The 13,220-nt window shown below is 51.4% G+C and overlaps 1 protein-coding gene across 1 annotated transcript in view; it reads right to left on the bottom strand.

Moving 5' to 3' along the window:
• The window catches only part of ABCA4 (ATP binding cassette subfamily A member 4), a 137,859-nt gene that overhangs the window by 16,846 nt on the left and 107,793 nt on the right, over positions 1–13,220 (bottom strand). The window contains exons 36-41 of the mRNA XM_051857469.3: positions 12,791–12,968; positions 9,187–9,302; positions 8,055–8,202; positions 2,889–3,012; positions 2,455–2,584; positions 26–146 (exon numbers count right to left, since the gene is read on the bottom strand). Of these exons, the coding sequence (XP_051713429.3) occupies positions 26–146; positions 2,455–2,584; positions 2,889–3,012; positions 8,055–8,202; positions 9,187–9,302; positions 12,791–12,968 (817 nt within the window). The remainder of the gene's footprint in view (positions 1–25; positions 147–2,454; positions 2,585–2,888; positions 3,013–8,054; positions 8,203–9,186; positions 9,303–12,790; positions 12,969–13,220) is intronic.

The raw sequence follows: 13,220 nt of genomic DNA, 5'->3' as shown, positions 1-13,220 counted from the left end.
GGCCCAAACTAACCTAGGCCCTTACCTTGGTTAGCTCATTTAACTTTAAGATATCGGTTTTATTTCCCCCGCTAATGATTCTTTGTCTTTCTTCAGCCACATCATCATCTTCATCGACAATGGGCTCCTTAGCAGGCTCAGCAATCCTAGAGGGAGGAAAGGGGCAGGAGTGGGCTCGTTGTACAGCTTCTTGGTGCTTCTTCATCTGACCTCTCTTCCTATTCTTTCACTTCTGCTCCTACCTGGGTGTCTGTCCCCTACAGCTTCAATTCCAAGAAGGGCTCCCAACAGGAAAGGCATTAGGCATTGGGCCAAGGTCAAGTTCTCACACCCAGAGTCAGCCCTGGGTTCCAGTGCTGGCCTCCCCCTGCAGGATGCTGGGCATGTCACTGGGCCTCTCTGAACCTTTGCCCCTTGCATCCATTTGATGGGAGTGGGATCAGCATGTCTACCTCATGGGATGATGGTGAAGACGAACTCAGCACAGTGCCTGGCACGGAGTAAAGACTCAGGACCCTGCTGCTACAGCAAGCGCGCTGGCAGCCAAGCTCACACTTCCTCCAGTCCAGCCTACTAACTCAGCCTCTTCAAAACAGTGTCCTTCCTCAAGACCTTCCATGACTCTCCATCAGCTGTGGTTAGAGCTCTACCTCCTTAGCTGGAATCCCAGGTACTGCTTGCCCTTTGCTCCTGCTCATCTCTGGCACTAACTCCTTCTCCAACCACTGGCATCTGCCCCTGGCTCCTACCTCTCAGCCTTGCGTGCATTTCCAGTCCCTCAGTGCCTTTTCCCTGCCCTGCCAAGGGAACCCTCTGTCCTTCAAGACACAGCCTCTTCTTAGAAACCCTCCCTGACCATCTGGGCCTCCATGTCTCCTTCCTCCCTAGCTGGCCACATCTGGTCCATCACCAAGTCTTGTCTAGCAAACTCTGTATTATTTACTCAGTCAACCTATTTTGCTCCGTGGAGAGGGCAGGACTGAAGCCTGAGGGCACCCCAGGACCCCTGGGATGTTTCCATCAGGGGAGTGAGTGATCTGCTGGGCTGGGAGCAGGGAGACCAGCGAGGAGGTCATTTTGGTGCCCAGCCAAGAGCCACTGGGATGGGGTGGAGGTCCTCAGGCTCGCGTCCCAAGTCGTCAGGTCAGGTGGCATTTCATGACCTCACCCAGTCTGCCTTTCTCTTGATTCCCCCTCACCTTCACTTTCCCAGGTCTCTGAGCTCCCTGCATCCCAAGCATGAGCCCCGCTCTCTGGGGCTGCTGGGCCCTCATGCATTCCTGCTCTTCTGCCAAGAGTACCCCTTCTTCCTCCCTTTCCCTCGCCTTGCTTGGTTGCCTCTCCCTAGGGGCATGGCTGTGAGCTTCTGGAAGCCGGAGACCACGTTACGCTGCTCTAGTCCTCTCGGGCCACCTGCAGGCAGGACTCACTCGCTAGAAGCTCATGAGTCAGTTTTGGTAACTGCCCCTCTGCCCTTCCCCCTGCCACACTAAGGCCGCCAAAAGGTGTGGTCAGTGCTGCCGGGGGGGGGGGGGGGGGCCTGCAGGGGCTGAGGGTCCTAAGCTTAGGGATTCCTCACACAGCCTCCTGCAAGTGAACCACTTCCTGCTTGTATTGTGTTCAAAGGATGTTGACACCCACTTTCTCATTCAGGCCTCACAACCACAGGAGTGGGGAAGGTAGATCCTTTTCTAAGAAATCAATAAAAGCAAGTCTTGGAGTCTTTGCTTACAGTGACCAGAGGAGGCAAGCTTGTTAAGGAGATTGTGATGTAGAACACTGGGTGAGGCCAGGAAAGCTGGCCCGGGATGCAAAGCCCCCAGGTCAGAATAAGGCAGGGGCAGGCAGAGCCTGGGGAAGAATGGCTGCTCGGGGTCTCCAGCTGACCCTCCGGCTGCCCACCCATCTCCAGGGCCAGGGGCGTGGTCACTGCTCCTCCCCCTCCCCAGGCTCCGGGCCATCCTCACCTGGCACGTGGCTCATAAATTATTTCTTCTGTCCTGACCTGCCCTTCTTCTCAAATCTATAATCAGCAAAGGGTCCAGCTTTATCTCTCTTTGCTCCTGAGTGTATAAATCTGTCCTAGCACTTTGGATATCCCTTCACCAATGCCATTTGCCATGCACTTATCTCTTATCTGACTTTTTTTTTATTTTTATTTTTTTTTATTTTTCTTATCTGACTTAAAATGACTGTCTTGTGATCTAGTTAGGAAGGTGTGCTATTAGGAGCTGAAACTCACCACATTGTCTTATAAAGTTGAGAGGGCCCACATCTGAACGTGCCTATTGCCACCAGTCTCTCCCTGTTATTTGGAGCAAGCCAGGCTCTTAGCATGTAAAAAGCTATCATGGAGTGGTGCCCCTGAGGAAGGACATGACCGTGTCTGTGTGAAGGCCACGCCTGGACACACTGACCTGCCCCTGGCACCACCAGGGCACAGCATGGACGTACCAGCGGGTGAGGAAGAAGTGGTGCTGGATGAGGAGTGTCAGGAGGAAGTACACGACCCCTTCTACTGCCATGGCAACCAGGTTCTTCCCAAGCAGGTCCCACTGGAACGGATTCGCAGAGTGCTCCTCCCCTGCGGACGGAGGCCACTGGCAATCAGTAGGAATCCAGTGCCAGTCGGCAGCCCGGCTCACCCCGGAAGACCCGGCTACACCAACAGGTGTGTACAGGGCTTCAGCAAGAGCCCTGGCCCCCCACGTCAGGGCAAGGAAGAGTAAAGGCTTGTCCTTGACCCCTTCCTTGGCTCTTCGGCCTAGTCCCTTCTTGCTGGCAGGGCAATCCCACACCAGTAAGGTGCCAGCCCAGCCCCAGTCCCAGCCCAGCTGTGGGTCGACAGAGTTGGGGGCCACGCCCCAGGGGCCTTGATGGCCACCCACCAAACCGGGCATAGACGTCCGTCACAGCCTGGCTCAGTGCCAGGTCAATGAGGCCCCGGCCCAGGCAGAAGTGGGGGAAGATGATGAGCAGCTTCCTCAGCAAGGCGTTGAATCTGAGCAGCGTCTGAAACAGAGAAGCAAGACCGTTGGAAGTGGAGGCCGGGCCTCCCAAGCAGGTGGGCCAGGAAAGGCATCTTTGCAGCCAGACTGGCGGGAGGCAGGCCTTGTCAAACCAAATGTAGAGTTTTATATGGAAATGACAAATCAGTGGCTGGGGCTCCCTGCAGGTTTCTGGTGGGCAGCAGCTACCCTCTTTGGTCATTTTCCAGATACCTCCTGGGTGCCAGGCCACTCTGTGCATGTGTGGAAGAGCAGCAGCCCTCCTGCCAGCTTGGGCCATGTGTGCTACAGACAGAAGCTTTGCCAGCAGCTGCGGGGAATCTCCCTGGGTACAGCTGCGAGCCACCCCGGGGATGCAGGAGGCTGTCTCCCAGCGCTGCCTTAGCCCAGCTTGTATCAAAGGAGGCTGGGGCCTACACCATTGCCTAGCTCTGCTTCTCAGCTGCACAGGGCGGCTGTCAGTAGAGAGAGCAGAGCTGGAGACTTCTGGGGTCTGGCTTGAGCAGGGGGCTTGTTTTGTGGTGCTCAGACTGAAAAAAAGAACACAGAGCGCGCAAGGCTGGGGAAGCACTGCTGGGCCACTGCTGTCCCCTCTGGCCCATCCTCACCCCAACCTCCCACCTCTTCAATGCCACAACTTGTGTTACCTCTTCCTTCCCCAGCTATACCCCATCCGCCACAGGTCCCTTCCCAGAATGCACTGTGCTCCTTTGCCACCAGGCCTCTGCACTTGCCATTTCTATGCAGGAAAGAGTGTTCTATCCCCTTCTGCTGAGAGATTCCTTTTTTTTTTTTTTTTTTTGACAGGCAGAGTGGACAGTGAGAGAGAGAGACAGAGAGAAAGGTCTTCCTTTGCCATTGGTTCACCCTCCAATGTCCGCCCCGCTGCGGCTGGCGCACCACGCTGATCCGATGGCAGGAGCCAGGTGCTTCTCCTGGTCTCCCATGGGGTGCAGGGCCCAAGGACTTGGGCCATCCTCCACTGCACTCCCTGGCCACAGCAGAGAGCTGGCCTGGAAGAGGGGCAACTGGGACAGAATCCGGCGCCCCGACCGGGACTAGAACCCGGTGTGCCAGTGCCGCAAGGTGGAGGAATAGCCTAGTGAGCCGCGGCGCCAGCTCCTTCCATTCTTTAGAATCTTGCTCAGATAGCTAGCTCCTTCTTGCGTAAGTGGTCCTAGGCTCCCATGGTAAGATATCCATTCCTCTCTTAACACTACTTACCACGTTCCCATGATTAATTTCTTTAATCTCCCTACTTCTCTACTAGTCCGTGGTCCCCTGGAGGGCAGGGTCTGGGTCCCAATTCTTTTTTTCCTATTTTTAAAATTATTATTAATTTTGGGACCGGCATTGTGGCATAGTGAGTGAGGCCACCGCCTGCAATGCTGGCATCTCATATGGGTGCCAGTTAGAGTCCTAGCTGCTCTACTTCCAATCCAGCTCCCAGCTAATGCACCTGGGAAGCAGTGGAGGATGGCCCAAGTGCTTGGGACCCTGCATCTAGGTAGGAGACTGGATGAATCTCCTGCTTCCTGGCTTCAGACCAGACCAGCTCAGGCTGTTGTGGCCATTTGGGGAGTAAACCAGGGGATAGAAGATCTCTCCGTGTGTCTCCCTCTCTGTAAACTCCTTCTTTCAAATAAATAAATCTTTAAAAAACTATTAATTTTAAACTTACATAACAAAAATTAAAAGGTAGTAAGATGAGTTCCTGTATACCCCCACCCCGTTTCCCCTCATCTCACATTAGTATATTTGTCACAATCAATGAGCCACACCCAGCGTCCCCTATTTTATCTCTCCACTCCTCCCAGCCTCTAGTAATCGACATTCTGTGTTCAGATGGAGTGTGGTTTTTGTTTGTTTTTAATTTTAGCTCCTGCATAAAAGTGAGAACATGTGGTGTTTGTCTTCCTGTGGGTTATTTCACCCCACATGATGGCCTCCAGTTTTTAACAGCTGAGTAGTATTTAACAGCTGAAGTGTGTGTGTGTGTGTGAGACATTTTCTTTTTCTTTTTTTAAAGATTGTATTTACTTATTTGAGAGGTAGAGTTACAGACAGTGAAAGGGAGAGACAGAGAGAAAGGTCTTCTTTCCATTGATTCACTCCCCAAATGGCTGCAACGGCTGGAGCTGTGCCGATCTGAAGCCAGGAGCCAGGTGCTTCTTCCTGGTCTCCCACTCAGGTGCAGGGGCCCAAGCACTTGGGCCATCTTCTACTGCTTTCCCAGGCCACAGCAGATTGGAAGAGGAGCAGCCAGGACTAGCTGGCGCCCATATGGGATGCTGGTGCTGCAGGCAGAGGATTAACCTACTGAGCCACGGTGCTGGCCCCGTCACATTTTCTTTACCCATTCATTTGATGCTGGACACCTTGGTTGACAGTGCTGCCATAAACATGGTGGTGCAGGTATCTCTTTGATACAGTGAGTTCATGTCTCTTGAGTATATACCCAGTAGTGGGATTGCTGGATCAAATGGCAAATTTAATTCTAGTTTTTAAAGAAATCTCCATACTGTTTTCCACAGTGGCTGTACTAATTCATGTTCCCACCAACAGTGTCTTAAGAGTTTGCCTTGCTCAACATTCTAACCAGCACTTGTTACTCCTTCTTTTAGATAACAGCCATTCTGACAGAAGTGAGGTGATATCTCATGGTGGTTTTGATGTGCTTTTTCCTGATGGCTAGTGATATTGAGTATTTTTTCATGTATTTGTTGGCCATTTGTATTTTTTCTTTTGAGAACTGGCTACTCAGGTCCTTTGCCCATTTCTTAACTCAATTTTTTATGTTGTTGTGGAGTTTTTGAGTTGCTGATATATATATATATATATTTTCATTCATATATAATTCATCCTTTGCCATATAAGTAACTTGTAAATATTTTTCCCATTCTGTCAGATGTCTCTTTATTGTTTACTGTACAGAAGTTCTGAGTTGGATATAACCCCATGTATCTAGTTTTGCTTTTGTTGCCTGAGCTTTTTGGGGTCTTAGCCAAGAAGTCATCACTTATACCAATATCTTGAAGTATTTCTCCAATGTTTTCCTCTAGAAATTTTATAGTTTCAGGTCTTACATTTGGGCCTTTGATCCATTTTGAGCTGATTTTTATATGTGGTGAGAGGGAGGAATTCATATAAATACACCATTTAGTGAAAAGCCTATCTTTCTCCAATGTATGTTCTTGCCACCTGTGTCAAAAATCGGTTGGCTGTATCATGTGGATTAATTTCTGGACTCTATTCCGTTCCATTGATTTGTGTGCTGGTTTTTGTCCTCAATACCCTGCATGATGATGAGATCACAGTAGACACATTAGTATTTGTTACATGGACAAATGTAATCCTGCTTACTCCAGGCCAGCCTGAATCTCCTCCACCAAGATTCTCCCAGCGTCTTTTGGTCCCTTCTGACCCATGGTATTTTATCTGCCTCTCTCCAATGCTGATCTGTTGCACACTGTCTTCCGGAGTGTCAGGTACCGCAGTTTATATCAGCTCTAACTTGGAGTGCAGGCCATTTCCTGAACTGGGTCACACTGGTTCATATCAGTAGATCCATCACGCGATGTTCACCCAGTAAATACCTCCTGACCAAGCCAGGACAGTGGCTACAGAGACCTGGGAGCCTGCTGTGGGACGCTGGGAATTTGTGCAGCAGCGTCTGCCTCATCTCGTCATGAACATGGAAGTAACCGGTTTCTCTGGGAGGCGGCAGGGCTCAGTAGCTGCCTGCTAAGTGAGTTGCATTAAGCCTACTCTTATAGTGACACACTGTCTTGGGACTTAGCAGGCCGCCGTGAGCCTGGCACACACACAGCTCTCAAAAGCAGAGACTGATCCAGGGGGATGCTCTGGCTCCCCCCCGCCCCGCCCTGCCGTGACATGCTGTGTCTTATCATTCTTGGGGCAGATGAGGTTTCACTTCCTGCCTGGTGGCCACAGAGAGCCTGACAAGGTCTCAGAAAGAGCGGCTCTCAGGGGGCTGTGGGACTGGGTGGTTACTTGTGGGGCCTTGGCAAAATCAGCCCTTCCAGGGGTGGGGTGGAGGTGGGGCTGCAGGCAGCACTGCAGAAACACTGGCCATGGGCTGCTGCCCACTGGGAACAGTGCTGGGCTGGGGAGAAAGGAAAGGCTGGGGAGGTGCCTGGAGATGCAGGCATGTGAGTGAGCCCAAATTCTCTGAGGACAGCTACAACCCAGGCGTGCACACACACACACACACACAAACGTACACTTATCTGCTTGTATGTCTGCAGAACACACAAGAACCAAGACGTTGCCTCTGGAAAATGGAACTGGGTGATTGGGAAACAGGAGTAGGAAAAGGGTTTTTGTTCCTTTAAAATTTCCAGGGACTAGCATTGTGGCATAGCAGGTAAGGCCACTGCCTGTAGCAACGGCATCCCATTTGGGTGCTGGTTTGAATCCCAGCTGCTCCACTTCTGATCCAGCTCTCTGCTATGGCCTGGGAAAGCAGTAGAAGATGGCCCATGTCCTTGGGTCCCTGCACCCGTGTGGGAGACCCAGAAGAATCTCCTGTCTCCTGACTTTTGCCTGACCCAGCTCTGATTGTTGTGGCTATTTGGGGAGTAAGCCAATGGATAGAAGACCTCTCTCTCTCTCTCTCTCTCTCTCTCTCTCTGTCTCCCTCCCTCCTCTCTCCTCTCTCCTTTCTCTGCTGTAAATCTTTCAAGTAAAATAAATAAATCTTTAAGCAAAATGTTAAAACCACCTGAAAGCATTGTGTGTGTGTGTGTGTGTGTGTGTACAACCTAACATCCAGGACACTTTCAGGGGAGTCAGCAAATCTAAAATCTTACCATCGTTGAGGGTCCTTCCTAACTTGCAGAGTGCACTCAGAAAACCGTGGCACTCAGCACTCAAAAGAGCAGGAGGGAGGAAAGGAAGGTAGGGGGAGGCCAGCAGCCACCCTCGCCTGCACACTAGCATCTGCACATCCAGTGCGTGCTTGATCAGCGCCTACCTTATGGGACCCTATGAGTCCAACAAAGCAGCCACAGGAGTCGCGCTCACCCGGTTATTCTCAAATAGTTCCAGAATGAAGGTGATGGCACTGCTGTTGATGCCGATGAACAGATTCGCACAGGACAAAGCCACGTAAGCTGTGCTGGGGACATCAAAGAGGAAAGACGCCGGGTACATCATGGGAATGACTGCCCACCTGTGGGAAAGGACACAGCTCACTGGGATGTGTGTTACACTTCTGGCTAGGATGCATGTATGGGCGACATGTTTGAATGGGCCAGAGTCTCAGGGTGACCAAGATCACCCATCATCCCATGGCCTCTGTGCCTCATCTTTCCATGAAGACAACAATGGCTGCCCTGATAACCTTATGGGGTTTTGTGGGGAACAAGAGAGACAGTAGCTTTAGGTGCCTAAGGTGTTCCATCCTGCAATGCTTCCCGCTCTAGTCCAGATCAGCAGAGGTGAAGGTCCCAACATGCTCATCTTCACAGCTTGCTGGACAGTTCACAGTCCTGCTGGTTCCTGAATGATTACCAAGAGACAGAATGGAGACCACTGCTCCAGTAACCCCCTACTGAGCCACAAGGGAAGGGCCAGGCATCATTTTTCCCACTTCACAGATGAAGGAACTGAGGCCCAGATGGCTGAATTATTTGCACGTGGTTGTACATGCAGTCCGTGGCAGGCCTGGGATGTACAGCTGCAGCTCTGGTCTAAAATTCTGTTGGAGTTAATGCCTGTGCCACCTTCCAGCCCCAAGGCAGGGGCAGCCAGCTGGAGTCTGCTTCTGTGTACAGAGCACTCCTGGTCACTACAGAGGGAGCCACTGAGCTGGACACATAGGCTGCAGATGATTCAGAGATAGATCAGAGCTGGCTGAGGAATTGGGGTGACCAATTCCCAGACTTTAGTCAAGGCCACAGTTTGAGTGGAAGAAGAAGTCAGACCATGTGCAGCTTCATTCATCGTCTGTGAATGAACCAGGCCTTGGTTCATTCAGATACCTCCATTGGTAGAGTCAGAAACGAAAGCCGGAAGGATTCCTGGCTAGTAGCCACAGGTGGATGCTAAACTTGTGCATGCTGTCACCCCTGGAAAGCCCACATGTTCCAGCAGAAGGCAACACCCTCCCTGCTTCCCTTGGGGTGGCATTAGCTCTAATGGCCAAACAACTCACCCGTACAGCATGAGTAGCGCAACAAGGGCAGGAAGATTATCTGGGGAAGTATAGGCTTTCTTCTGAAACCCGATGAAGATGCCCACCACCAGGGCGGCGCTCACAGCGTAATTCATCTTGAAGAGAAGAGAGGAGCAAATCACTTAACCTCTATCTAGGACTTCTGTTTCCTGTTCCACTAAATGGGAGTTGGGACTGGGTCCTCCAGCTCTGATGCCATTTGTCCAAATGGTTCTTGGTTAGCAAACCTATATTAAGTTGTTCCTAGTCCTCCTATCCCTTCCTGCTCAGGGAACCTTCAGTTTGTATCTTTCAAAAAATGAATTATAAAATTCCACCAGGTCTTTCACTCTTTAAATTGGTCATGAAATCTCATGGGTTCTCCTTTCTAAGCAAGCGTCCGGGATTGAGAAAAACTCACAATGTAGTCCTTGGCCTCATGAAGCTCTAATGCCGATACCCTTTCTAAGCAATGCGGTTCTAAAGCCTTCAGGTTGGGCATGGAAAGATGGGCAGGGTTGGGTCTTGAGCAGGACGAAGACCTGAGAAGGGTGAGGAGGGCGTCCTGCAGAGGGGGCCTGGAGCAGGGTGTTGAAGCCCCAGCGGGTTGAGGAAGGTGTCCTTACCGGAGTGTCAGAGCCCGAGCACAGTGAGGAGGAGCTGCACACAGTGGGGACAGCTGGGGCAGGGAGGGAGGGCCTCCATGGGGAGGAGTTGGTGGCCCTGATTGATAGGGTGTTTCCTATACAGAGGAGTATTGCTTGGGTTGGTAAATGATTTGGGGGGAGACACCAGCAATTTCTCACCCTTGGAGAAAGGAGTTACGAGAAAGATGGAAAACTAGAATGAGTCCTGTGTGTTGGACTGGAGCTGGAGACTTTGGTGGGTTCGTAGTGTTCAGTGCACAGATAGACTGAGAAATACAGGTACATGTGGGTGTATTTCCACATCTGCACACATACCTCCCCTACTTCTGTCCGCAAACGTGCCTGGGACCAAAGACACTCCAGCAACATAAACATATTTAGTATCCATATTTTGGCTTCTGGGGGCCTTTTTCCATTGGAAGGAACCAGGACTCCTAGGGGAGATGGTTGGTTCCAGAGTCCGTGTCGGGAAGATACAGGATGGGCCTTTCTGTGCCATCTTTCTGTGCCAGACCTCAGGGAGGTGCTCAAAGAGGGCGGGGACACAGGGGAAGAGGCCACAGAGGCCAGCCAGAAGAGCTGATGGCCACGCGTGCAGACAGTCTGCATCTTGAAACAGCTCATGATGTAACTGGACCATAATCCATTGATCAACACAGGAATCAAGACTGAATCAGATGTAAATAATTCAAGGTACAAATAAAAAATTCTATAATAAACAGAATATTTACATTTCTCTAATAAACCTATCCCTAAAATCCTGATTCATTTATAAAGGGGCAAAGAGCTACTTTACAGTGGAGAAATGATCAAAGTGAATGTCGTGTCATCACTGACAGGACAGCCTGGAATCTGAAGCCAGCTGACAGATGCAAAAGAGGAACCAGCATCCACTGTGACCCTGCAGCTAAGGGCAATCCTGAGGAAGCCCCAGGCAAAGCCCGGCGGAAGGACACCGTGGCCTGAGCCTTCAGCTGTGTCCAGGCCATGTGTGTCCAGGAGAGGCTGAGCACTGTTCCAGGCTGAAGGGGACTGAAGAGTCAGGACAACTAAATGCACTGCACGAATCTGGGCCGGATCCGTTTCTACAGCAGGGACGTTACTGGGGCAGCTGATGGAACTTGAGTGGGGTCTGAGGACTGGGTGGTGGTAACACAGCAGCGATGGCTTCCTGATGTTGACATCATATGGTAGCAGAATGGGGCATGTCCTTGTTGGCAGGAGGCCCAGATAGGGGGTGTTGGGTGCGTGTGGGAGAGGGAGGAGAAAGAAGGGGCATCTTGTTAGGAAAGTTCTCGTATGGCTCAGAAAATTTTGAACTAAACTTGGAACTTTTCTTTTTTTTTTTCTTTTTTTTTTTTTTTGGCAGGCAGAGTGGACAGTGAGAGAGAGAGACAGAGAGAAAGGTCTTCCTTTGCCGTTGGTTCACCCTCCAATGGCCGCCGTGGCCTGCGCGCTGCGGCCGGCGCATGGCGCTGATCCGAAGCCAGGAGCAGGTGCTTCCCCTGGTCTCCCATGGGGTGCAGGGCCCAAGTACTTGGGCCATCCTCCACTGCACTCCTGGGCCACAGCAGAGAGCTGGCCTGGAACGGGGGCAACCGGGACAGAATCCGGCGCCCCGACCGGGACTAGAACCTGGTGTGCCGGTGCCGCAAGGCGGAAGATTAGCCTAGTGAGCCGCAGCGCTGGCCCGGAACTTTTCTATAAGTCTGTAATTGTTTCAAAATTTAAGAGAAAAGAAAAAGCAGATGATACACGTAAGAAGCTAAGAATTGAAAACACTGGATGCATTGAGTGAATGATAGGGATAACTGTCACCCATTCAGCAGCAACCCTAGCACACGCTGTCTTTCTGCCCCTGGCTAACGAGGGCATTACATTCCAACAGCACAGATCCTGGGGTTCATGTTCCAGACCAGCCTGGAATCTGGAGCATCAGGGGCAGGTGCTGGCCTGCTAGTTAGGATGCTGGTTAAGATGCTCGTGTCCCACACTGGAGTGCCACTGGCAGGGTTGTCTGATTTGGCAAATACAAATACAGACACTCTGTTCAATTTGACTTTCAGATAAACAATAATTTTTAGTATAAAATACTTGTAGTAGGATATACTTACACTACACACTATCAGTTGTTTATCTGAAATTCAAATTTGACAGAGTATCCTGTATCTGGTGACCCTACTATAGGGGAAGTTCTATCCTTACCCTTTTGGAAATGGGGCTCGTTTAAGAAGAGGACGAGGGGAAGGGCCCCCTGGTATGACCTTCTCAGCCTCACACTGTTCCCAGGAAGGCCAGTCTGGTGCCGCACAGTGCAGCAAGTATTTTCTGGGTTAGAAGCCTCCTTGGTGCAGGACACTGAGAGTCCCACTCAGCAGTTATCAAGCTGTGCCCCACCTTCTTCCTAGCTTTGGGGTGCTAATTCTGTGCCTTTCGAAGAAGATGTAAAAGTGGCTGGCACTGTGGCTCACTAGGCTAATCCTCCACCTGCGGCGCTGGTACCCCGGGTTCTAGTCCCGGCTGGGGCACCGGATTCTGTCCCGGTTGCTCCTCTTGCAGTCCAGCTCTCTGCTGTGGCCAGGGAGTGCAGTGGAGGATGGCCCAAGTGCCTGGGCCCTGCACCTGCATGGGAGACCAGGAGAAGCACCTGGCTCCTGGCTTCAGATCAGCGCAGCGCTGGCTGTAGCAGCCATTTGCGGGGCAAACCAATGGAAGGAAGACCTTTCTCTCTGTCTCTCTCTCTCTCTCATTGTCTAACTCTGCCTGTCAAAAAAAAAAAAAAAAAAAAAAAAAAGAAGAAGAAGAAGAAGAAGAAGATGTAAAAGGACAGTAGGCCACAGAGGCCCTGGGCCCAGCACTTCCCAGCAACCCTGGCAGTGTGGGAACACCCACACCTCCTCATCAGACCCCTCACAAGCGCCACTTGTGTGCAGAGGTGCGGATGAACTGTCACTCACAATGTCCCAGAGGAAGTTGGTCAGCCAGTAGGTGGTGGGGCTCACGCCGCTGATAAACTGCAGGTGCTTGGCTTTGCTCACCCTCTCCTGGATCAAATAAAGGACAAAGCTGGCTGGGACGAAGGACATGGCGAAAATCACGCAGATGGCAACCAGGGCATCCACCGAAGTGGTCAGCCTGCAGCAGGATGGGAGACCCAGGGAGAGAGTGGTGAAGACAGGGCAGGTGCAAGAAGAGCAACGAGGCCAGGCCCTGGGAATTCCTTACCTAAGCCCGGGTGATGGCCTCCAGACTTCCTTCCCTAGTCTGAATAGTCGTTCCCTTGCACTGTTAACCAGTCTGGGTCAAGCTTAAGTGGATGTTTGTGGGTTGTCCTTCCATTTCATGTGAATATTTCCAGACACCACTTCATCTTCTTCTGATTTCTAA

The sequence above is a fragment of the Oryctolagus cuniculus genome, chromosome 7 (genome assembly GCF_051225735.1).
Source record: "Oryctolagus cuniculus isolate XC-2025 breed Fujian yellow rabbit chromosome 7, ASM5122573v1, whole genome shotgun sequence".
NCBI classification, from domain to species: Eukaryota; Metazoa; Chordata; class Mammalia; order Lagomorpha; family Leporidae; genus Oryctolagus; species Oryctolagus cuniculus.
Note: the sequence above shows the minus strand (reverse complement) of the source record. Positions and strands in the feature narration are given on the sequence as shown.